Source organism: Chamaea fasciata, unplaced genomic scaffold, assembly GCF_029207755.1.
Source record: "Chamaea fasciata isolate MVZ Bird 193981 ecotype frontalis unplaced genomic scaffold, bChaFas1.0.hap1 SCAF_15, whole genome shotgun sequence".
In the NCBI taxonomy this organism is placed as follows: Eukaryota; Metazoa; Chordata; class Aves; order Passeriformes; family Sylviidae; genus Chamaea; species Chamaea fasciata.
This window is the reverse complement of record NW_027094100.1, coordinates 10102134-10126552: the sequence shown is the minus strand read 5'-3', so window position 1 is coordinate 10126552 and position 24419 is coordinate 10102134. Positions and strand designations below refer to the sequence as shown.

The 24419-nt window shown below is 52.7% G+C and overlaps 1 protein-coding gene across 1 annotated transcript; it reads left to right on the top strand.

The window, feature by feature from the left end:
- Positions 1 to 10194: 10194 nt before the first annotated feature.
- On the top strand, positions 10195 to 20456 carry SPARC (secreted protein acidic and cysteine rich). Its single transcript, XM_066196825.1, has 10 exons — positions 10195 to 10301; positions 16187 to 16255; positions 16453 to 16503; positions 16659 to 16743; positions 17159 to 17280; positions 17478 to 17598; positions 17770 to 17903; positions 18059 to 18207; positions 18777 to 18925; positions 19160 to 20456. The coding sequence occupies exons 2-10, from the start codon at positions 16199 to 16201 to the stop codon at positions 19186 to 19188; spliced, it is 897 nt and encodes a 298-aa protein (XP_066052922.1). The 5' UTR covers positions 10195 to 10301; positions 16187 to 16198; the 3' UTR covers positions 19189 to 20456.
- Positions 20457 to 24419: the final 3963 nt, after the last annotated feature.

Genomic DNA, 24419 nt, shown 5'->3' with positions numbered 1-24419 from the left:
GTCCCTCTGCTCATCATGTCTGTTCCTGAGCACCTCCCAAGGCACTGCTGGGTGCTGCAAAGCTGGGTTCATGTTTTCTCTTCACCAGTCTAGACTAGCAGGTTGCTGTCACCTGCGCAAGACACAGCCAGAAGAGAGATCCTGCAGCATTTCAGACTTTTCCACAATTCCCGGCTGGCATGAAATTCCCAGGGCAGGACCATCTCTCTCAGCCCAGCTGAGATCTGCTCACCTACTTTCAACAGATGGGTGAGAAAATGTTAAAACAACAAACACAACTCATCCCCTAGTAAATGAAAGGAGATGCCTGAATGGAGCAGGAATCCACTCTGTGCAAGTATCCTCCTGCTCCATTTCAGATGGACAATTTCCCCCCTCTGAAGCTCCTGCAGGCTGTGGGCAGAGCTTGGCCCGAAGAAGCCAATGTCAGCAGGGTGCACAATGCCCAGCAATGACAACAGGGGCCTCGAGCTTAATCTGTTGTGCATAGCTTCAAAAAACCCCAGCCCACGCAGCTATTGTCAGGGTGATCCCACCGGTTGCATCATCGGTCTGCTTGGGACACGGGGCTGTCTCCAGGGCTCAGGGCGGGGGTGCCTGGGGAGCAGCCCGGCTGTCCCTGATTCTGTGGGCAAGCCACAGAGCTTGTGCTGTGCTGTGCTGCTCTGCAAATAGAGCCTAAGGCCCTCTGGCTTTTCCCTTGCCTTTGTCAGCTGGTGGGAGCTGGTTATTATTATTATTGTATTACTATTTTATTATCCCCACCAAGGCATGGGACAAAGGGTCTCCCTTTGATGGAGAAAACTCTGACACCAGCATTTGCATCTCTATTTCCCTGTGGTTTTTCCTTCCCCTGCATCTGTCCAGTGCTCCATGCTTGTGCCCTCCCAGGAACAGCCAGCAAAGCAGGCAGCTCAGTGGGAACGATCCAATTTCCACGGCAACAGGGACGGGACTGAGTCCAGAGTGTCCTTGACTCACAGAGCTGCTCTTATTTCTCTACAGTTTCCTCTCCATTTGCTTTGTTAATTCAGCCTGTCCTTTGCCAGGGAAGAGGCCAAAAAAGCAGAGATGTGGCACATCCAGAGTCCTCCCAGCTGGCTTTACAACTGCTGGAGGATTTTTAGCTTTCCAGTTTCAGGAGCAGCCCTCCAAGCTTGCCTTGCCCTGAGGTCAAAATATGTCAAAGGATGGTCAAAGCAAGAGCACAGGAAGGCAGGAGGCCAGTTCTGACTCTAAAGACTTTGTGTTGAGTTTCCCACCAAGGGTCCAAGTGCTGAAGATACAGACGTGTATCCCCAGGTATGAATCACCATCCTTTACCACTAGTGCAGGTCACCTCTGCTATGAACAGCTGAAGATACAAGTCCTGGTATGTCCAGAGGAAAACCAGAAACACAAAGTCCAGAAATCATCTCAGCAAAGTGTCTCCAACCCCCTCCTGCCATACCCTAGCTTTCCTTCTCCCTGGCAGAGAACTGTTCACAATTCCCCCAAACAGGGTCTCAGCATGCCAGTGGAATGGCACAGGCTCAGCTGCATCCCAGGCCTTGCATGAAGCCAACAAAACTTCTCTGTGGGCCACCCAGAGATCCAATGAACAGCAGGAGCTGCACTCAGGATCAATACTGAAGGGCCACTTTGAGGCAAAGGGAGCTGGGCATGAACTGCTCTTTGCCGTGGAAAACAATAGACCCAACCCAATGCCAGAGGGTTTTAAAATTCATCCCTGGTGTGGGATAATGCTGAAAACCTCCAGCTGTTATTTCCAGATTTGCAGCCCCAACAGAGGAGCAGCCAATTCCTGCCAGAGCAGCAAACTTGTTTGTATGTCTGTGTAAAACTGAAAGCCAGGCATTGCTCCCCATGCTGGCATTGTCCCTCTGTCCCTGGCTGTCTCAGCCTCGCAGCATGTGGGGGAACAGGAGGGAAAGTGTCCCTGTCCCAGCTGCAATGGACCCTCCCTGGTTTGCAGGGCAGACTTTGCTCCTGGGCTGGCGGCCAGCAGCTGGAGCCCCCTCCCAGACACATCAGGCTGGGACCACGCTCCAGATGTGGCCATTGGCAGGTGCAAAAAGAGGGGCCAGGAGATAAGATCTTGCTCTTCCCCTCATTTTTTCCAGAAAGTCAGCAAGAGGGATGAATTTTCTGATTCTGCTGGAAATGGTTGAACACAGAGAGATTTGAGTCAGAGAAACAGGTGTCACTTCTCATCCAGCCTTTTCACCTGCACTTTCCATCCAGAAGCAGCGCAGATTCCCTTGGTAGCACTCGCTATTTCTAATGCCTTGGAGGAAAACCAGCATGAATGGGCCAGCCTTGAGAGAGATGGCATCAATGTCAGGCCAGGCACACCTCAGGCAGTGAGGACCTCTGTTCTTGGGGGTTGCAGTGGATGATTTTTAAAAGTCCCTTCCAATCCAAATTCTTGTATGGTTCTGGGATTTTCCAGAGTTGGCTGGGGGTGAGGAGCAGGAAAGGATCCCATGGGAACAGGCAGGAGCCAAGCTCTCTCAGCAGCTGCCCAGATGCCCTCACTGTCCACAGCTTCATCAGCCTCTGTGTGCATTAGTGAAGGGAACAGATGAACATCCCCACGACAGGTTTGGTGCCTGGATTCAACTGGGTGACCATCAATAATCCAAAAGCACAGTGTGGTCTCTCTCCTGTTTTGCAGCTAAGTACCTGTAGAGGGTCCCAGACAATCCCCTGCACCACCCCACTCAGTGAGAAAGCTGCTGTTTCCTAAATTTCCCAGTTCCCACCTTTTCCTCCTAAGTAAACAACAGAATATTTTGAATGTTCATGCCATTAAAAATCTATTCCATTAATCCTGGTAGTAAATCCTGGGCTATCTTGCTCCCTGGGGTGATGTGGGCAGGCACGGGAGAGAGGATGCAGTGGGTACCTTTGAACACATCTGAAGTTAAGGGGCTGGGGAGTGACAGCACTAATGCTTGTGTCTCATCTGTGAAATTTTCTGGTTAGTCTTTGCAGATGCCTGATACAATTAATGTTCATTAGCAGTCTCACAGCAGCATCACACACGAAAGAGTCCAGTGTTCTCTCTCTCCCACATTTCAGGAGGGATGTTTTCTCCCTGCTTTTCCCATAAAATAGAAGCTTAAAGGGGAGGTCTCTGTATCTAATAGTTTTTTTTTAAACTGTGATTCTGGTCTCCTTAAACAGCTGCTGATAACATATGCAGGGCATACAGCATGGGGAAGCACTGCTAATTTTAGCAGCAGGTCCTGAGGGAGGGACCCTGCTCTGGGCCAGGCACAGGATGGAAAGTCACAGCGTTTGCTCAGGGCCCCACATGACCTTGCTATTCTGGGGCTACCCACATCCCACCTTGCCCCAAGCCCACAGACACAGTGTGGCACCAGTCCCCAGCCTTCCCACAGCCCAGCTATTCCTGCCCACAGCACCGCTCCTGCCAAACCCCGGGCAAATGGGAATGGTTTTTTTCTGAAGGGAAGTAAACAAGCCTCGGGGCTAAATTGAGATCCCCAGGACTCATCACACCGAAGCAGTGATGGACGAGGTATTTTCTCCCCACATATGTCCGCTGTGTTCTCATCCAGCTAAGGGGGTTGTGTCCTCTTGGGTTTCCTTTACTCCCTGATCGGTGAAATTCCATCAAGCTCCACACAGATGATGTGAATGATTCTTCCACTGACTGGCCCTTGCTAGGAACAGAATGCCTATACGTGGCCTTAAAGACCTGAATTGCTCAAGGTAAGGAGATATTAAGGAACTTGAACTCCCCAGGGTAAAATCCAGACTGGACAGGGGAGCTTAGAGAGGTTCAAAAGTGCACAGGAGATGATTTGAAAGGAGCCAGCAAGCAGAGATGGTGTGGAGGTCTGTGCTTGCACTTGGTGTTAGCCTGGAGTGGTCGTGTTTGTAAATCACAGTCACCAGATGTTAAAATCCTAGAATGACTCCCAGCACTGCCCCTACCAGCCCTGCCTGCCTGACCCTCCAGCCCTTCACACGGCTCCTGCACAACAGGGGTGGCTCAGGCTCGCAAGACACCCTGCCCCAAAGTCTTGTCAAAATATATTTCCTACTCTCTCGCCTAATATCTTCTTTGCCAGCTTCTAAGGCTGCCTGTGACGGGCTATGGTGGTGTAACCCCAGTGGGCAGCCAAGCACCAACACAGCTGCTTGCTTTTCCCTCTGTACCCAACCCTTCCAAATGCACGTTGCCAAAACCAATCCCGTTCTGTCTCCTCTAAGGGACACCCTGTTCATTGAGCCTCCTGCATCTGGCTCAGTCGTCTGGTACATCTCAAGCCAGGGCTTGTTCTGTAGTGAGCTCAGCTCGAGCAGAAAGTGTCAGAGCAATTGACAGAAAAATGTGGATTCTCAGGGTGGATGGGGCAGGCTCAGCCCAAGCACCTCAGGCACCTCAAGCACCGAGTCCTGTCTGGATGCAGCCACAGCTCCGATACAGCTCAGCCAGGGCTCATCCAGCAGCAGCTCATCCACAGCAGTGCTGGAGGGGATGTGGCCCCTGGGAATGGCTCTGTCCGGAGCCTTTCCGGGCTTGTGTCACAGCAGGACGCGGGGCAGAGGGCAGGGGATGGGGAGGAGCTGGGAGCGCAGAGCGGGCACAGACCGAGTTCCTGTAGGCGGGGCAGGGCTGCCCAGGAGCGGGGATGTTTTGATAGGCTTTTGGCAGCAATGAGGGTTAATAGGAGGACACTAAAGTCCTGTTCTTCAGCCTCCACGGGGAGCTGCTAAACTTTCCAGGCTTCAACTCATATTCCAGCCTGCCTGTCACCAGTGTGCCTCCCCCTCGCCAAGACAGGCTTTTCCTCCTCTTTGCCTCCAGCAATGCACAAGCCCGCAGCGAAAGCAGCCCTTGCTTACAGCCCTTGTCCTCAGCTGGATGCTGAGGACACCAAGCCCCACTGCCCACTTTGCCTCAGCTGCAATCCCAGTGCATGGCAGCTCTGCCCCATCACTGCTTGGCCCCACTGGACACTCACCAGCCTGACCACTGCACCACGATCCCAAAGGGGAGCCTTGTAAATGGGCTCCCAGCACAGACATGGCCCAGGAAAACCATTGCTTTCTTCCCTTAGATGTCAGTTGGTGTGGCTGATGAAATCAAAAAGGGTTGTGGGGTAAGTGGCCAATTCATCTGAGAATAAAGCTTCTCTTAGAGGACCTCACACTCCTGACCCAAAAAAACAAATGCAGTTGGCCCTAGAGAGCCCTGTGAGCTCTGGAGTTTGCCTTTCTAGTCTTTTCCTCACCCATGGTTGTTGCCACTGCTTTCCAGATGGCATTGGATGTTCTGGGCCTGCCACAGCTTTGCGTAGGTACTCCCATCAAAGCTGCCTTTTAGACTGTGCTTCTCCATGGAAAAGAGCTGACACTGCAGCCCAGGAGTTTCCCTCCCCACATGTCTCAGGGGCTCAAGAGTGGATTCCTGTTTATTTCCTCAAGCAGTTCTATTCATATCCTTCAAAAGCTGCCAAACCGCATCTGTCAGGCTCAAGAGGACTCAAAATTGCATCGTAGGTAAACACCAGGAGCAAGGTGGGACTACCTGGAGTTAGCAGCACTTCCCTCCTAGAAGTTTTACTTCACCTTTTGCAAGTCACAGGCACAACTCCAGCACAAGGTCTCAAGCAACAGCAGAGTTGGGCTGAGACACCCGACTGTAATTCAGGCACACAACATCCCTGTGCCCAGGATGAACAGGGAACAGCCCCTTGCAGCAAGGGAAAGGCCTTTTGGGACAGACATTCAGGCCCTTTGGATACTGTAGGGGTTGGGCTTGGGACCAAGCTCAGCCAGGCTGGATGTGCCTGGGAGTTTCAAATCAGCTGAGGACGTGTCCTGTGTGCTGGTGCCTGGTGTGATGTCACCAGACAGGGCTGTGGGACAGTGTCACAGGGACAGGGTGGGGGGCTACAGCCAGAGGGGATCGATCTATCTATCTATCTATCTATCTATCTATCTATCTATCTATCTATCTATGTATCTACCAGCCTTTCTGGGTGTTCAGATGCGATGCCCAGGAGCAGCATCCTGGGCAGTGCAGGGGCAGCTGCAGCACACAGAGCTGCTGTCTTGCACCACAGCTGAGGAAGGTGATGGATTTTATTCCCCTGCTTCTTTGGCCTCAGTTTGGTCTCAGGGAGGACAGAAACCAAGCCTGCAGCCCCACACATTTCCAAGTGAGTGAGATGATAATGCAGGGGGAGTGTGAGGGAGGCAGAGGAGACACCTTCCCCGTGGGCCACAGAAGAGCCTTCTACCAGAGAACCCTGGGACAGCTGTGAGAGACCAGACACATCATGGAAAGAACAAGACACCCCACAGTAAGCCTGTCCTGCTTTCTAGCTCTGCAGCCTGCTCCCAGGCCATGACTCACTGCAGAGCCATGCACAGCTGCCTTTCCATCCCCTGCCCTGCTGGCCTCTGGATTACAGCTGAGAATCTGCAATGACATCCACTCTTCCTTCTGCTTCTGACCAGCACCCCAGTGCAGGCATTGGAAGAGACTGTGAGCATCCATCTGCTCCACCTGAACCAGGCATCAGTCCTACAGCTCAGCTGAGGGGCAGAGTCCACCCCCCTGGGAAGAATTCCTTGCCCCACGTAGGACAAAGACAGCCACTCTCAGGCATGTTCCAGGGGCAGTTTGGGCTCATCCTGCCCTGTGCAGATGGTGCTTCCAGTGGCCCTGCATCTGCTTGGTGCAAGCCCAGAGAGCACAGCCCTTCTGCCTCTGATCTGCTTCTGAAATGGAAAAAAACAGAAAGCCTCCATCTGACACACTCCCAGAGAGCAGGAGAGATGGGAAATTCCTGGGATAAGCAGATTCCTCTCTGCTCTGCATTTATTCTCAACTTTTCCAGAGCTGGGTGCTGGGCTCCCACCCCTGCAGCCACTGACTTCCCCCACACTGCCCATACACCTGTGAGGAGCTTCAGCCACACACCCAGGGATGAAGACTTAGCAAATTACTTTCCCACAGTGGTTCCAGGGCATCCTGTTTATTTATCTGCACTTCAGGTTCATTGTTTTGCTGCAGCATCCATCAGAAATTAATGCAGACACATCCTCTAGAGTAAAACTCATTAGAGAATCCCTCCCAGAGCAGAGGGAAGGAAAGGCTCCTCACACTGAGAGACTTGTGAGCAGAGGACAGCAGGATTATTAATCCACACTTGTATCACTCTTACAGAGCTGCTCACTTGTCTTTTTCTCCATCTCTTACAGAGAGAATTTTTTCCCCTCTTGGAAAGCACTGCACCAGCCCAGATCTGCCCAGCCTGGCTCAAAGCAGGATGAAGAAATTTGGATTTTGAACTGGGGTTAGCTGGAGTTCAAACCTCACCCCTCCTGACCTCTTGGCTTTGCTGTAAAATGCGCTCAAGCCTCAAAGGGTCTTGCCCTGTTTGCTCTTTGCATCGGAGTTTGTGCAGTCACTTGAGCTGGGATTGAGCACCAGGAGCCTTGGGGTTCATCTGCTGTGCCCAAAGCACCCCCTGGCACAGGGTCAGGAGCCTGAGCTGGACCTTGGGGAATCTCCTGCCCATCCAGTGCCCCAGATGGCATAAGACAGCTTTTTAAATAGGTGAGAGGTCCAGTTTTCCTCCTGGCAGCCTGACACCAAAATCTCCTCTTTGATGACCCCACTAAGCCTTACAAGAGTGGAAAGGACTTTCCAGGACTTCCTTTGCAAGCTCTCAGTCATTTCTGGAGCTCTTTAAAGCTGCTATGTTTAGAGAGCCTGCCAGTAGCTCCAGGCTCTTTGTGATCCCCCTCCATCCCACAGCTGATCCCTGGCAATGTGTCCTTCCCAAGGTGCAGGACCTGGCTGTCCCCACCATGTGCATAGATCACGGTGAGAACCCCTCACTCCCACCCCCCTGGGGTCACTGGATGAGCTTGGGGGCCATTTCCAGATGTGACTGCATCTCTGCTTTTTGCTCTCGCTCAGACCCAGGGGCTAAGCCACCACATCCATAAAGAAACCCCTGCTATAATTATCTCCGTGGCACTATCATTTGTTTAAGCCCTCAGCAGAGGGCCTAACTTCAAACTACAGTGCAGAGCAATTGCCACGTTGTCAGTTAGAAAAGTCGTGGTTTCTTTTCTCTTCTTTTTTTTTTTCTCTCCAAAATTTTTTCCAGATGTCTTTTTTTTTTTTTTTTTTTTTTTTTTTCCTTAGGAGAAGAACCAGCAGCGGTACAATTTCAATGCGAGCCGTGACTAATCCACTGCAGAGAGCATTCAACAGCTGTGTTCAACTCCTTGGGTTATGGCTCAAGCAAATGAAACTTTGGCTTAGGGGACGTGTGACCTCTGGAGCCAAACTGCACCTACAAGTGGCTCTGGGCTGCACTGGGAGCTACAGACACTTGTGGTGGGAGGACAAGGTGCTCCAGTTGGTTGCATTAGAAGGACCCATGGAGTCCTAGACACCGTCATAAATCCAGCTTCCACAGGGACCTGGAGGGGGATCATGTGGAATATTTATGGATGTCTCTCTGAGTGGTATCAACATCCACATATCAGCACCCAGGGATGGCTTTTGGGAATTGTGCAGCCAAGTAAAGAAATGGGTGAAGAAGATTTTTCTTCTCTTGCCCTTTGCCACCAGCCTCCTGAGCTGCCTGATCACAGAGATAAACCTCTTCACTGGGAAGTGATGATGGGTTTTCATGAACCCTTCCCTTCTGCCTTCCCTTTCTGTTCTGTTTATGTTTCATTCCTTGTTGGCCGTGGGATGTTTAGTCTTACATCTGGTCTCTCACACGCAGCAGAAGTGCCATGGGCCGGATGAGGAGTGAGCTGATACAGAGCCACAGAAACAAAGGCATCCTGCAGAGCAAGGAGCCGGCACAGCCTGGCAGGTCACCAGAGTCCAGGCCCTGTGTTGACATTTAATCCTCAGCAACATCAGTGGGAAGAGTTAAGCACCCAGGTCCGTGTCTCAGCCCTCTCAAAGATAGCACATAAACAAGAATGAACCCAAACCCCAGGCAGCCAAGACAAAACACAATGTTGAATTTTGCTCTGATCTCGGGTGTCCTTCACCCAGCATCCACAATCACACTGCTGGTGCCCAGATGTCCCCAGTCCTGCTGGCTACACAAGACACCATCATTCCAGCAACCCTGGAGAGCAGCCCTGGGGTGAGCTCTGATGCCACAGGAGGATCACTAGGTGCAAGGAGCTGGATTATCCACAGGGCTCAGGACAACCCTGTATGGCAGGGAGACATTCTTTAGGGGTGCCAAAACTGTAGCAATTTTTGGCTACTGGTTCTCCTTTGCAGTGCAGTGCCAAGGCCACACTGGTGCTGGGGGAGCAGATGCACTTCAGATCCTCTCAGCCATGGAGAGAAGTAAGGAAAGAAGAGCTGGGTTTTCACCCTGAGCATGAGAGGAACAGATGGGAAAACTCAACTCCAAACAGCTTTGCTGCTTGGCTGCCCCTGGCTGGGCAGCTGCTCCAGCTGAGTTATGTCCTGTAAAAGTCAAAATAGTGAGTGATGTCTGAAGAGACCACTGAATTCAGCTGACTGGAAATTCTGACTGTGGGTTTTGTTCAATCAGTCCAGATCTGCTGGACAACAACCACAGCAGAGAAACCAGTTTGCTGAGAGTCACATCTACCAGCCCAGCGTTTCTCTGCCTGCTTACAGCATTTCAGATATGTCTTTATCCTCCACATTCTCTGCGTCATTCTTTCCCTCTCCACAAGGCAGCCATAGATATCAGCAATGTTAGGAGACAGGATGCAGGAGCAAAACTCTCCTGCTTTCCTCTGCAGGATGGGAAACACCAGCTCAGGGACTGAGCTACTCTGCTGAGAAATGACAGAATTTAACATTATAATCGCGGCAGGTAAAGGCGCTCGGAGGTGCAAAACCAGGCAGAGAGATGGCATTCCCCCATCCCCCAGTGCTATCAGTCCGGGAGAGACAGAGAACTGAACACTCATGGCAGCAGCGCAGGCAGGTGCTGTGGCAGACTCTGCCGGGAGCGCTGCGCTGCGGGCTGGTCTGCCCCTGACAGGGACCCTTTGATCTCCAGCTTGATTTCTCTGGTCTATCCTTTGGAGCCAGGCTCAGGGACTGCCCACTGGGAAGCGGAGGAGAGGAAGAGACCGATTTGGAGAGCTAGCGAGGAGGAGGAGGGGGAGAGGCAGAGGGAAACCCAGCCCACCTTTTGGCTTCCTCCTGCCTCCTTCTAAAACTTGCAGATTCCTCCAGCCTCTCCAAGAGCCTGAAGTTCCCTCAGCCGTGCTGCCGGGACTGCGAGGTATGGCCCGAGCTTCGCGTTTGCCTTTGCTGCGCTTTTCCTCCCAGCATGGGGGTCCCCACAGCCCCGGGGGTCCCTGGCCCGGGACCCGCTGTCCCGGCCCGGGGATGTGTCCAGTGCTGGCCATGCGTCACTCGGGATGGCGAGCTGGACGCTCTTCACCCCAAGTTGTGCATTTAGAGACCCCCCTAAATTCACCCCTTTCTCCTCTTCGCAGCATTTCCATTTCTAAACTGTCTCTTACTCAACTTCGCTGCCAGAGCTGTATTGCTTTGGTGGCATCTGACTGTAAAGGTTTAACTCGCCCTCATTCTTCTCTCCGCTCCCTTTTTCCCCTCTGGGTTTTCAGCTGGTGAGTAGTTCCTTAGCGAGATCCCTGGCACCAGGGTCTGGGCACTTCAAACCAGCCTGCAGAGAAAATCAGATCTAGTTACGAACAGTCCCCACTTCTCCCAGCCTGAGGTGTGCTGGCAGGTGATGTTTAACTCACCAGAGTATCCAGGGGAAGAACAAAAGAGCTGTCGACTTCATCTCAGCCGTTTTATTTCTTTTTTTTTTCAGTGTAGCCGGTCTTATTTCTCCTCTGGAGGAAAGAAAAAGAAAAAAAAAAAAAAAAAAAAAAAAAAAAAAAAAAAAAAAAAGACACTCGGCTTTTTGTTCCAAGCAAACTTTGAAAGCCTTTCAAGTCTGCTGCCCTGGCTTGCCGAACTCTTGCTGATCGACTGTTAGGGAGACAGAGATTGCAGGAGGGGAGGAGCAAAGCTCTTTTTTTGGGGTGTTTTTTTAAGAACTTGGGTTCCGTCAGGCACAATTTTAGGTGCACCCTGAAGAGACGAGAGCTTGTTTCCTTTAAAGGCAGCCGCTGTCCTTCCCGGCCCAGTGATGGGACAATCTAACTCTGCTCTTTGTGTCCCTTCTCTAAGAAAACTCCACTCCATTGCCTCTAGCCGAAAAACAGGGAAATTTAACCGGTTAGGGGCTGAATTCCCACCCAAACCGCAAGGCAAAAGTTTCAAGTAGGAATGAAACCGGGGGTACCAGGAATGTCACCACTACTCCTGAGTCCTCAGAGACGACCAACTTGAAACAGCCCAGAAACTCAGCATCCCTCCAAAAGGACAAAAGTTAATTGTAGCCGTTTGTTGGGGTGGATCAGGCGAGTTTTAAGTGGAAATGAAAGGCTGTTGCGTCCGGCGCAGCAGCTAAAGCCAAGCCATTGTCTGCCACATAGGCAGGAGCAGGGGTGCGGGCGGTGTCGGGAGGGGGAAGAGCAGAAATAAACTTCTCAAAGTTTTTTTTTTTTGTTTTCAAGCCCCTCCTTCCACAACACTCTACTCTTCCATGACTCAGCCCCAGAGGAATGTCGGCTCCCATGGAAACCTTTTCTGGGTCCTCTGGTCCGAGGGATGTCGGGGCTGTTATCGCTGCAGCAGGGCAGGTCCAGGGAATGCTTTGGGGATGGTTTGCATTTTTGCAGGATATTTATCTGACAGTTTATTCTCTGCCTCCTTCGTGGAGCTGTGCGGGATCAGCTGGTTGCACCCCCGGGGGCCGGAGGGACCTCCCGCACCTGGCACAGAAACATCCGGGCTGCTCTTGACACTGCCTTAGGTCCAGCCCATACGAAAGAAAAAGTTCAGGCAGGACAGCAAAATTACGTCTCACCTGCCTGCACAGGGCTCATCCATGAGGGGCTGCCTGCAGCCCACGGCTCAGCCAGGCACTTTTCTTGGTACTAATTTAAGTGTTTTGTATTATGGATTCAATCTGCAACCTGGAGAAACAGTGACAGCCTCAGCACACAGCTGTGATGGAACTGGGCTCCTGCTGTTGTATCAACAAGCCCTGTGAGATCTGAGCATTTCTGGGTTCACAGAGAGCTGCTGAGCTCCCAGAGCAGGGAATGGGTTCACATAGTGTTGCACTGTGCCCGTGTCTTTAGTGACTCTACATGGGCACATGGGGTAGGGAGATTTTTTTCCCTGCCATGTTTTACCTGGAGTGTGTAAGTGTGCGTGTGTGCTAAAGGGAAATTCACTTCCACCTAAACCTTGTGTGGCTTTCTGAGCCTGCACAGTGTGTGAGAGGGGTCTGTGCAGGTGGCAAGAGCCAGGCTGGCTTCTGCCCAGTCCCCTGCCCTGCTGCCCAGGCACCCAGGGCAGCTACAGCACATCTGGCTGAGCCGGCACTGAACATGCAGGGACCTGTTCAGCAGGGAGCTCTATGGGGACTCACACAAACAATTCTGGCTTCAAATGGATTTTTAGCCTGGGAGTGGCTCCTGAGTTAAGCTCAGAGGGTCTTTCTTGCATAGGGAGGTCAGGGCCAGGCAGTGTTGTGTTGTGTCTCTGTGGGGGTCACACTTCGTCACCCACCTACACATTGAAAACTGTGGCCCCAGCGGGGTTTGGCAGAATCTTTTTCTGGACCAGCTTTGCCTTTACACTCACTGTGAGGTGGGGGAATGTCAGACCCTCCAGAGGCTTGGAAAAGCAGTGAGCAGAGGGAGGGTGGGTGCAGGAGACCCTGCTGCCAGGCTGGGGTGCAGGCAGGAGCTGAGGCATGGGAGGGTTTTGCCCAGCCACTGCCCATTCCTGCCTCCATGGCTGCAGTGGGAGGAGGCAGCAGAGACCCTCACCCTGGTTAGCAGAGGTGGCAGCTGGGGTGAGCCCGGTGGCCTCGAGGAGGAGCTGTCAAAGTGGCCTGGGAGAGACTCCTCCCCACGCTAACGTGGCATCCCAAAGGGCTTACGCAACCCTGGACAGGGCCAGCGCCACATGGACCATGTTCCACCACCACAGAGCCTCTCCTGGAGGCCGCACCCGCCTCCTCAGTGCCCTCCCCCAAGCCACCAAGGCCCCCAGGCTGGGGTCCCCATCAGAGACCCACAGACCCAGTGACATAGACTATCCTCTGTGCATCGCTGCGGGGTATTTTCCCCATCAGGAGAAACTGATGATGGTGCCACAACCTTGGGGAGAGAGTGGTAAAGAGTTCCCCAGTGCAGTTGGCTTTGAGTCTGTGCAGGTTCAGAGGGTCAGCCTCAGACCTCTCTACACCCTCTTGTTTTCTTCTTTGGGGAATGACTGTGAAATCCAATGAGCAGCTGGTGCTGAGGGCTGTGCTGGAGAGCTGAACCACTGAGAGGGGTTTCTGGGAGCCCTCAGGCTCTGTTAATGGAGTGACTGGGAGCTGAAGTCCCCATGTAGGATGCAAGTGGGATCAGGCATTAAAAAGTCTGCACAGCCCATGGGTGCCCTGTTGTCTGCTCAATCCACAGCATTCAAGAGTGCAGGCCTGAGGAGAGGGTGGTGACCATGGAGCCTCTCTTATTCCATATTCAGCAGCCCTTTCTCTGCTGGTTTCCAGCATCCTGCAAAGTGCTGATGTCTGTCGATTCCTTTAGGATGCAGAAGGGCCTAAGTCCCTGCTTGCTAAAATCTTTCTCCCTGTTTCCTTCTGTCCAAGATGACCCCCTGGCTGCACCCTCCTTGCTGCCCTCTGCCCTCCATGGGTAGTGCCAGGCATTCCCAGTGCAGAGCCCCTCAGGGATCCTCCCAAGTCCCTCCAGCTGGGGGATAGATGCTGAGCTCATGGTGTGGCCCAGGTGCCAGCCCCAAAGAGCATCCTCTTGACTAGCAGGACCAGGGTTGCTCCACAAGGGGGGACATTGCACCATGGACCACGTAATCCCAATGGAGCAACCCTGTGTGCAGGGCTCCTGAGCTGTTATTTCAGGACTTTTGACCACCAGGCATTCAGGAATGACCATTTGCAACCCTGCCAGGGGCTCACAGACACTGCAATGTCCTCACTGCTCAGGCTTTGCCTCCAAAAGGTTGTTGTTTTATAATAAACTTGTTTTACCATCTAAGGCACAAGACAGCTCTGCAGAGCTTGTTTGCTCAGACTTTTTCATGCTCCTTCTTCCTCCAAACACAACACTAGCAGCTCCAACTGTCTGCTGGCTCCTAGCAAACATGTAATTCCCTGACCCCACTTACTGCATGCCCAGATTTTGAAATTCAAGGCTTTTTTTAAAGCTTAGGGAAATGATCTAAGACAGCCTTGGTGTGGGGTTGGGTTCTTCTTAGTGTCACCTTCCACATGTGCATGCACTGCCCTCTCCTCCAGGCTGGGCACTGCCCAGTGAGCACCACTGAACCTCAGAGCACCTTCCAAAGCAAACAGGCCCCTGGGAGAAGCCCAGGAGGAGCCTTTACTAGCCAGGGGATACCAGCAAAGGAGGAGATGGCCAGAATCACCTGTACTTTTCCACCTCCCTCCCCAAACAAACCTTCCAGGAGTGAAGAACCAGTGATCTCTGCTGGCAAATGCCAACAGAGCTCACAGAAGTCTCCAGAACAAATCAAGATAAGGGAAGGGACAGCTCACACCAAGCAGGAGGGGAGGGAGCTGCTCAGCTGCAGCCTCGATGGAGCAGAAGGGCAAAACATCAGCAAAACATCACCCCACCCCACAGCTCCTCTGCCACAGCCCCCTGACACCACCACAGCAGCCATTCCCAGCACCTCCCAGCCCTCTGACATCCCAAGAAAGCTGCCCTCCATTCCCTGACCCCGATTTTGCACAGACACCCCACTAGAAGCTGGGTGAGGTCCTGAGATGGGAAATAGGATTTTCTCTGAGTGGCCAAACCTCACTAAATCAGGAAGCAGAGCCCAGCCTGGTTGGTGTCCTGGCAGCACAGGTTTGGTGTGGGTTTATACCCAGAGAGCTCCTGTGTATGAGGAGGAAAAGGCCACAGTGATATTAGATATCCTGGGAGAGAAGAAGAAACTTTGTCCAACACTTTCTGTCCCAGCAAATCCCTCTCTGTGGCCCCAGGGCGGGCTGTGGTGCCCCGGCCACGCAGGTGGAGAGGAGGAGGAGGGCAGGAGGAAGGGAAGACTTGGCAGGGGGACAGGTGCCCTGGCTGGCAGGAGAGAGAACGGGGGTGTTTCAGTGTCCCCGCGGGCGGAAGGCAGCGGGCAGCCCTGGCTGTCAGCAGGGGGATGCCACCCGCATATTAAGCAGCCAGCTGAGCTGCTCTCCGCCCGCACACAGAGCGGCTCAGCCCTGCCAAACAGGAACCGGGGGGGGACAAGGACACCGGGATGTCACCATCTGCGCCCTCCTGGCTCACATCAGAGCCAGTGTTAGCTGGGCTGCCTTGTCCTACAGAGGCTCTGCAACAGCCCAGGGTGCAAAGGGCTCATCCTTCTGGAGCTCATCTCCCAGCAGGACACAACCCCAAAGTGTCTTGGATCTCTCAAACCCAGTCTGGGGACCCTCAGGTCTGAGCAGGAAAGGGAAAAACAACAGGCACCCCAACATTTTGGGGTGCTGAGGATGAGGGACTGGTCTCTGATACCCCTAGGGATGCCTGTGTCCATGGGGGAAGCGGTTTTCTGAAGGATTTAATTCTCAAGTGCTCTGTCTCATTGTCTCTCTGTCCTCTCTTTCCTTCATCCACTTCTATATTTTTCTGATTGACAACTAAGATGATAGAGTTTTATTCCTTGTACCTGGCACTCATATCAGGGGATTTTTAACATGAAAAATGTGGGAGGATTGGTGAAAAAAAAAGCCTCCAGAGGAGGGAAGAGCCATTTTGACTGTGATTTTCCTAGAGGCATCCAGGAGAGTAACAGACATCTAAACCCCAATGTCTCATTTTGCTAAATCAAACGAATTTATCTTGGAAACACGATTTGGCCCAAGGTTTTGGCTAGAAAAGGCAGCATGTGGGTCTGTAATACTGAACAGACGAGGCAGGAAATGGAGAGAACGCCCTTCTCGAAGTGTCTGAGCGCTCAGCCTGGAGCCCAGCGGCACACGGTGGCCTCTTTCCTCATCCCTCCTTTTCCTCTGCTTTATTCAAGGTCTGCTGAAAGATGAGGGCCTGGATTTTCTTCCTTCTCTGCCTGGCAGGCAAAGCCCTGGCAGCGCCGGTAAGTGCAGGAGACAGCAGAGCCTCTCCTGTCAGGGTTGTCCATCTGGAGTACCTGATGTGGATTTTCCTTTATAACAAATAAAGTATTGAGGAATGAGGGACAACTTGAGGGTGGCCCTACTGCCTGTTCCAGTGGGTCACCCCCCTTGGGACTGTCCCATGGACCCCCCCGCTCATGTGCGTTTTCCTCTGCAGCAGGAGGCTCTGCCCGATGAGACAGAGGTCATCGAAGATCCCACCACAGAGGTAAGTGGCTCTGTCCCTCCTCCTTACCCGTCCCCTCAGCACCCACTGCTCTGGAAAGAGCATCTCCAAAGCTCTGGTGAACCATGGGGGGGCTGCTTTGACTCCCAGGAGCTGGGGCTGTGCACCCACAGCAGAAACACCGACCTCTTTTGCAGGAGCCCGTGGGGGCTAATCCCGTCCAGGTGGAGGTGGGAGAGTTTGAGGAGCCCACGGAGGATGTAGAAGAGATTGTTGCAGAGAGTAAGTCACTCTTCCCCCGCCCTCCAGCCAGCAGGGACACTGTCCCCTCCCTGTGTGAGGGAGCTTTAGCCACCCCAAACAGTGAGGGGCTCTTTTGGGAAGGGCTGTAGCACAAGAACGATGGCAGCCTGGATGCACATGTAAAGCAAAAGAGGCACATGGCCCCTTCCAGCCCTGGGCTCTCTGTAAGCCCATTTTTGCAACAGAAAAGCCATTGATGTGGCTACAGAAAGGAGTCCAGGATTAGCCCCAGGGCTAATATGAACTTCTGAGAATCCTCAAATCCTCCCAGCACAAGATTAGATGCTGGGGGCTGTTTTTGGCAGTCTCAGTCTACCCTCTGTGCTGAGGTGCCCTGAGCATCTCGTGGGAGGTGAAGATGTGGCTGGCTCTGACTGCTCCCCTCCCGCTGCAGACCCCTGCCAGAACCACCACTGCAAGCACGGCAAGGTGTGCGAGGTGGATGACAACAACTCGCCCATGTGCGTGTGCCAGGACCCCTCCAGCTGCCCCGCCACCGCCGGCGTCTTCGAGAAGGTGAGGGCAGGACCTGCATTGTGGCCCAGGGCAGGGAGGGACCCACATGGGCTTTGCCACAGATGGAGACAGAGTCAGGGTGGCTGGTCCCCATCTGGTGGTGAAGAAGGAGCCATTGCCCACCCCAGGAAACAAGTTAAACATCTCGTTTGGAGACTGTCCCTGCCTCTCACGCAGAATCTCCCCTTCCTGTGCAGGTCTGTGGCACTGACAACAAGACCTACGACTCCTCCTGTCATTTCTTTGCCACCAAGTGCACCTTGGAGGGAACCAAGAAGGGACACAAGCTGCACCTGGACTACATTGGGCCCTGCAAATGTAAGTGGAGCCACTCCCTCAGACAAGGGGATCCCTAGCTGGGCACAGCCCCCGTGTTCACAGCCTGATGGAGAGCAAAGGTCCTGGCAAGCTCGGGGCTGAAGTGGGAGGGCACTGGGGTGTGGAGCTGCATGTCCAGGTGCTGCACTGACCCCTGTGTATGACTTGCAGTCATCCCAGCCTGCCTGGACACAGAGCTGACCGAGTTCCCCCTGCGCATGCGGGACTGGCTCAAGAACGTGCTGATCACTCTGTACGAGCGCGACGAGGACAACAACCTGCTGACCGAGAAGCAGAAGCTCAAGGTTGGGGGACAGGGGAGGGGGCCTGGGAGCTCACCCCCACAAGGGAGGCCAGCACAGACAGGGAGCCTGTCCAGAATAAGCTGTGGGATCCCTGTAAAGACCCTCCCAAGGTGCCCCCTTGCACTTCCCTGCTGACAAGGCCTCTCCCATTGCAGGTGAAGAAGATCCACGAGAACGAGAAGCGCCTGGAGGCCGGTGACCACACCGTGGAGCTCCTGGCCAGGGACTTCGAGAAGAACTACAACATGTACATCTTCCCTGTGCACTGGCAATTCGGGCAGCTGGACCAACACCCCATGGATGGGTGAGTGCCAGCAGAGCAGGACAAGGACCCCATCAGAACCATTCCCTGCCTGAGGACCAGGGTGATTTGGTAGTAGAAGGTGTCAAGGCAGGCTGGAGATGTGACACAAGTGGGTGGCTGGTGGCAGAGGTTGCAGCAAAGCAGGCTCGGATATGCCTTCTGCAAACTGGTCTTCTGCAGGAAGAAGGGCCTCTCCCAGCCCCTGCTGCTCCCACCTCCCTTGGGTGGGGAGTTTCTCTCTTCTCAGATTTGCTGTTCTATGATAGTGCCCTAAAATATCTTAGTCCAAAGGCCCTGAGATAACTTCAGCAGCTGAAGTAGCAGCTGCTGGCTTAGCCGTGGGCTGCAGATGGGCATGAGAGTGATCACACACACAGCCTGTGGGGTGGGGGCAGCTGGCAGGGACCCCCAGCTGGTGGCTATTTTGTGACCAGCACAACTGGCTGCAAAGGCAAATACCAGTCCTTGACACTCACTGGCTGATACTGGGAGGGCACTGGGACAAGCAGGCAAACCAGAGAGCTGGGGCCAGCCTCTTCCCTCCTGTGATGCTGTGGTGACCTCGGCAGGTACCTGTCCCACACCGAGCTGGCCCCACTGCGTGCCCCCCTGATCCCCATGGAGCACTGCACCACTCGCTTCTTCGAGGCCTGTGACCTGGACAACGACAAGTACATCGCCCTGGAGGAGTGGGCCAGCTGCTTTGGCATCAAGGAGAGTAAGTGCTGAGGAGGGCAGGAATGGGGGTGGGAGGGAGGCACCCCCAGTGCCCCCACTGTGGATGAAGCAATGCATTACAGCCTTGGGGTAAATGCCATACCAGGGGTTATGTCAGGACTTGAGGAATCAGCCCTGGGGGAGGGGAAGCAGGGGGGAGTGGGAAGGGTACAGGAACAGTGGGACCTTGGCAGCATCCACCTCCTGACTGTGTCTCTCTCTTTTCCTTCCACAGAGGACATAGACAAGGATCTTGTGATCTAAACGCTCACCTTCCTGCTCTGCTGCCAACTTTGTCATGTTTTAACCTTCCCACTTCCTTTGGGTTTAAAACTGCTTTTGTTTTGTTTTGTTCTTCCCTGGGAACAAGGTGCTAATATAGGTCTAAACATATGTAGTAACGGTGCTAAGAGAAATAACAGTCCTCGTTCATAGCCTTATCTATTACCACTAGATTACTCACCCAGCTGTTTCCACACACTCTTACCAGCCTTTTCTCTCTCCGACGTGTCTTTACCGCTGATTGTTCCTGTGCTAAATATCCGCCCTGCCTCCATCCGCTCTCGGATCGACTTCTCTTAACTTCTCACTAACAGCACGTTCCTGGACACGTCAGACACGAAACCCTCTCAGCTGGCTCAGCACCCCAGTCACAGATGCCAGAGAGGGAAAGCAGAGCCAGAGGATGTAGGAGGATTGGGTTCTCAAGCAGAGCAGCTGCAGGTGACATTGTGGCCACCCAGCTCTTGGTAGGAAGTATGGAAAGGGGTAAGAAAGACAAAGAGTGGTAGGATTTTGTTTTCCTTTTTTTTTTTTTTTTTTAATCCCTCCCATTGCCAGGGCTTGAATTTAGCAGTTATTGGGCACAAAAAAAAAAAAAAAAGATAAATCGAACAAGCAAATAGGGAAGCGCACAGAATTTAAAACAGATAAAACGAAATTATTCCCATCCTGTAAAACCCCTCTTGAATAATAAAGGTTTGAAAGTGCTAAATGCTTCACCATCACTCAATGACCACGCTGTCGTCGTGTTTTCTGTGTGAGATGGGGTGCCTGTTCCCCGGGGTGTGTGTGGCTCACCTTGATGTTGTGATTCAGCTGTAGGTGAGATAAAGCTCTTGACTCTCCCCAAATCACAGTGCCCTTAAGCACTTCCCACCCCTCTGCCTTGCCTGTGCTTAAATTCCAGCCCTGCTTTCCCAGGGAAGCTGTGACAGACTTGGAAGGGTTTTTCCTGCCCAGAAAGTGGCAAGATTGCCACATGCTCGAGGGAAAGACTGTAATGTGTTTTTTTTTTTTTCCTGTTGTGGATTTAAGGGATGCAAAGGATGGAAGAGAGAAGGTATTTGGATTTTGCCTTATAAGAGAGGGTCCTGACAGGAGCAAAGTGATGGTTAAATCTCACAGGCTGAGAACTCTTTTTTTACCTCTGAATGTTCCCTGTGCCTTATATTATTAAATTCCTGCCACAGTGTGAGCAACCTGATGAGTCTCTGTAATAAAAAATACTGATTTGAAACACCGACAATAAACCAGACTGCAATGTTCCTCTGTTTCATCCCATCCTGGTGAGAGGGACTGCCCCCTCAACACCAGCCTCACACATGGGTTCAGGTTGTTACCACAGGTCTCCCAGCCCCTAAAAATGTTCTGGTCCAAGGCAAGCTGAGGTGCTTCTGCCCATTCCAGCCCATCACTGTCAAGGGATTGGGGAATATTGGACGGATAACATGGGCAGAGACGGGGTCACTGCAGCAGCCAGCACAGACACTCACATTGCTCTCAGGCCCTTCCTTTCATCAGCAATAAAATCCCTGGGAAAGGCAAAAAGACACAACAGTAGGGAAAAAACCACCCCCATTTGCACGGGCTAAAAATAGCCAAGTTGCAAGAGCTCTGGCTCAGCTGTGAGGTCGCTGTTGACAGCCCCTGTGGGATGTGCTGTGCTCCCAGCAGAGCTGTCGGGTCGGATCCTGAACAGGGTCACTCCCAGCTGCAGAGCCCTGGGCACATCCCACAGAACACTCACATGGTATTGCCAAGGTGTTGGACCCCAGTGGGAAAGCTGTTGCCCAAAGGGGCTAGGTGAGGGTTTTCCACCCCTGCCTTGAAGCACAGCACCCATTCCCAGGGCTATTAGCCAAAGGGGGGTTCTCAGTGGAGACACAGTGAATGCCTCTCCACTGTGGGAGCAGCTGCTGCTCTGCTGACTGGCAGACCTGACACAGAGAGGGGCACAACTGCAAGAGCCAGCTGAATGTGACCCACCTCCAAGCCTGGAGAGCTGTTGAGGGAAGGTTTGGGCCGGGGAGAGGACAGGAAGACAGGCAGGGGCTGGAGTAGATCAGCCATCCTGTGCAAACCTGCTTCCCACTCACTCCCTCTCAGCCAGAAACCCTCACTCCACCCCCCCGTGAGATGCAGCTGCTTTCCATGCAGCTGCTTTCCATCCAGCTCAGCACCACTGCCAGTGCTGCAAGGGAAGGTTTTCCAGCCCTCCTCTCCCCTGCCTTCCCCTCTGGTGCACAAGTCAGCTCTAAGTCTCAGCAAGCTCAGGAAAGCCATGTGGCTGCACCAGGAGAGCTGGTTATCACAGCCCTGGAAGGGGCAGTGATCCATCTCCAAGGCCATGTCCCATCCCATGGGACAACGCTCGTGTCCCAGCAGTCTGGCAGAGCCCAAAGGAGCCAGCCCAGTGCTATAACAAACTGCAGCTGCCCTGGCTTTAGCTGAGCATCAGAATGAGCTCAGGAGGTTGAAGCTGAGGCTCTCTTAACCCTTCAAAGGTCACAGCCTGAAGTATCAAGTGGCTGGAATTTCACTGCCTTGGGGCAAATGCCATACAAGGGGTTATGTCAGGACTTGAGGAATAAGCTGGCCTCTTTGAGCTTTCAGACCCAGACAGTCAGCAAGGGTGGAACAGAACAGCCCTTTCCCTGTTAGAGCTGAAATCGAGCCTTCCCGTGCCTGCACAGCAGTAAAGAAACTCTCCTGTACTTTCCCAGTGGAAATTCTCCCTGTGGTTTGTGCTGACTGAGGACACAGTTTGCAAACCTGAAAAAAAAAGCCGAAATAGAAAAATAACAGACAGATCTGGATCCAAAACCAGCACCAGCCTGACCTGAGTGCTATGGTGCCTCTGCAGAGATGGTTCCTTGTGGTGCAGTTACTCACTGAGCCATGTCCTGGATTGAAGAGAGGAAAGATGGGGCAGACAAAGATTTCTGTAGAGATTTGTGCTGTCCTGTCTGTTTTGCCGACCCTTACTTTTGTAAGAGAAACAAACTGTGGCATAAACACTGCATTATGTACAAAATGCAGGTGACAAGCCAGCGATCACCATGACTACTCCAGTCACATACCTGGGGACTCAGAGCCTTATTGTTTGCAAGGTGTAGCTGCACCTGGAGCTGCTTCTACTCTAGCTAACAGTGACACTGGAAACCCATGGAATTAAATTCATCCTACAGCACAGAGTCATGGAATCACAAAAAAATCTGAGTTGGAAAGGACCCACAAGGATCCCTGAGTCCAACTCCTGCTACAGGACAACCCCAAGAATTACACCACGTGCCTGAGAGTGTTGTCCAAATGCTTCTTGAAATCAAGCAGGCAGGCACTGTGACCACTGTGCCCAACACCCTCTGGATATTTGATAATATCCTCCTAAGCTTCCCCAGACAGAGCTTCACATCATTCCCTCAGGCTGGTATTTCACACAGGTTCAAGTCTCATCAGCTAAAATCGGCCCTGCAAAGGAAGATTGAACCATGTAACTGAGGGATTTGACCCGTGTCCAGGTACCCAGCATGGTGGGGCTGATGGAGTTACCATTCCCAGTGGGAATCTCACACACAGGTCTCTCTCACAGCAGCTCAAGCACACTCAGAATTACTGCTGAGGGGGGTCTTATCATGGGTCTGGCACAGAGTGTCCTCCAGTGCCAGGATCACCTCCACACCTCTGCCCAGCTCCGGCTTGAGAGGCAGCTCCCAATCCGCCTATATCCACTGCGGAGCATCCTTTTGTCTTGAAATCTCATCTATTTCAAAGATGGACGAATTCAGTAAAATCTTGCCCAACCTCCAGCGAGGAGAAAATGCCGGGGAAAACACTTGGAGGGACGCATCTCCCTGCGGCCGGCTTGGAGGGCGGGCGGAAGGGAAGAAAGCAGAAAGACACACTTTTATCTGGCCCTGAAAGTGTGAGAAGCGCCTCCTCTCCTTCCTCCTCCTCCCGCTGCTGCTGCTCCTCCCCGGCCGACGCCTTCGGCGGCAGCGGCGCGGAGCGGCCGGCGGGGGGAGCGATGCGGCCGGGGATGGAGCCGGGCGCTGCGGGGAGGCTCTGCCGGAGCGGGGCGGGACGGGCGGGCTGTCCCGGGGGTGTCCGGGCACCGGGGGCAGGAGGGACCCGCTCCCGCATCGCTCAGTTGAGGGCTCTGCCCTTCGCAGCGGAGCGGCTCAGAGCCCTGGGCCCTTTAGGGCTACGTCCCCACCACGCTCGGCCATCGCATCCCACCGCGTCCCATCACATCCCGTCCCGTCCTATTTGCTAAATCCCTTAGACACGAAGCTGTTGGAATTCTGGAAACTTGGATTTTGGGATTTTGGTATATAGTATAATGTGTGTGGGGCAAGATGGAGGATTTGGGGCATTGTCTAAATCCTTCTCCTTCACCTTCTTCTTCCTTCTTCCTCATCGGTTTGGGAGGTTTTCTTTAATTGGGTGAAAAAGGCCTACATTGCGGGCCTTGGGTGGTCATTATTGGGTCAAAAATATAAATAATATAGGTGTCATCTTGTTATTGGGTATTTGGAGCTTAAATAACCTTGGAAAGAGTTAGAAGCAGTCCATTGCACCTCCTCTCTCTAACTCGCTAGTTGGAGCTCACGCCTCGTGAGTCTGTAAGTACATAAGAAATAATAAATATCCATGGCCAAACTCGAGAACCTATGCTTCCCGTGTATCCTGACCTCGGCAGAGGAAAAGAAACCAGAACTGTAACACAAAGCAGTTGATCAAATCTGAGGCTAGTTTTGGCCAGGGGGTCAACTCTGAACCTCATGACTCAATGGGCAGGTCTTCCTTACCCTGTGTACACTTACCTTTTTGTGCCTCTGGTCTCCAAGAAAATCCTTTTAAAATGATTTTGGTCAATTTTCCTCCATATGCTTCATCCATGTAGGAAGTGATAGAGTGGATGTTGCTCATCAAACTCTGTCAAGTTACAGTTTCACAAACTTACATTCAAACTTACTTTTGCTCATACCTTTGTCAGTGACTCTTTAAGTGACCTAAGCCACTCATTCACGACACCATCCCATCTCACCCAGAGGTGCCCAAACCCCACAGCCCTTCTGGAGCATTTTGAGGATTTAGCAGTCTAAAGGACTCATGACTTATATGATTCCAAGCTTTGTGTTTTGCAGCTTGGTCTGTCTTTCCCAGTACCATTCCCTCTAATTTTTGAACCCACTGGCTGGTCTTAACTTGAT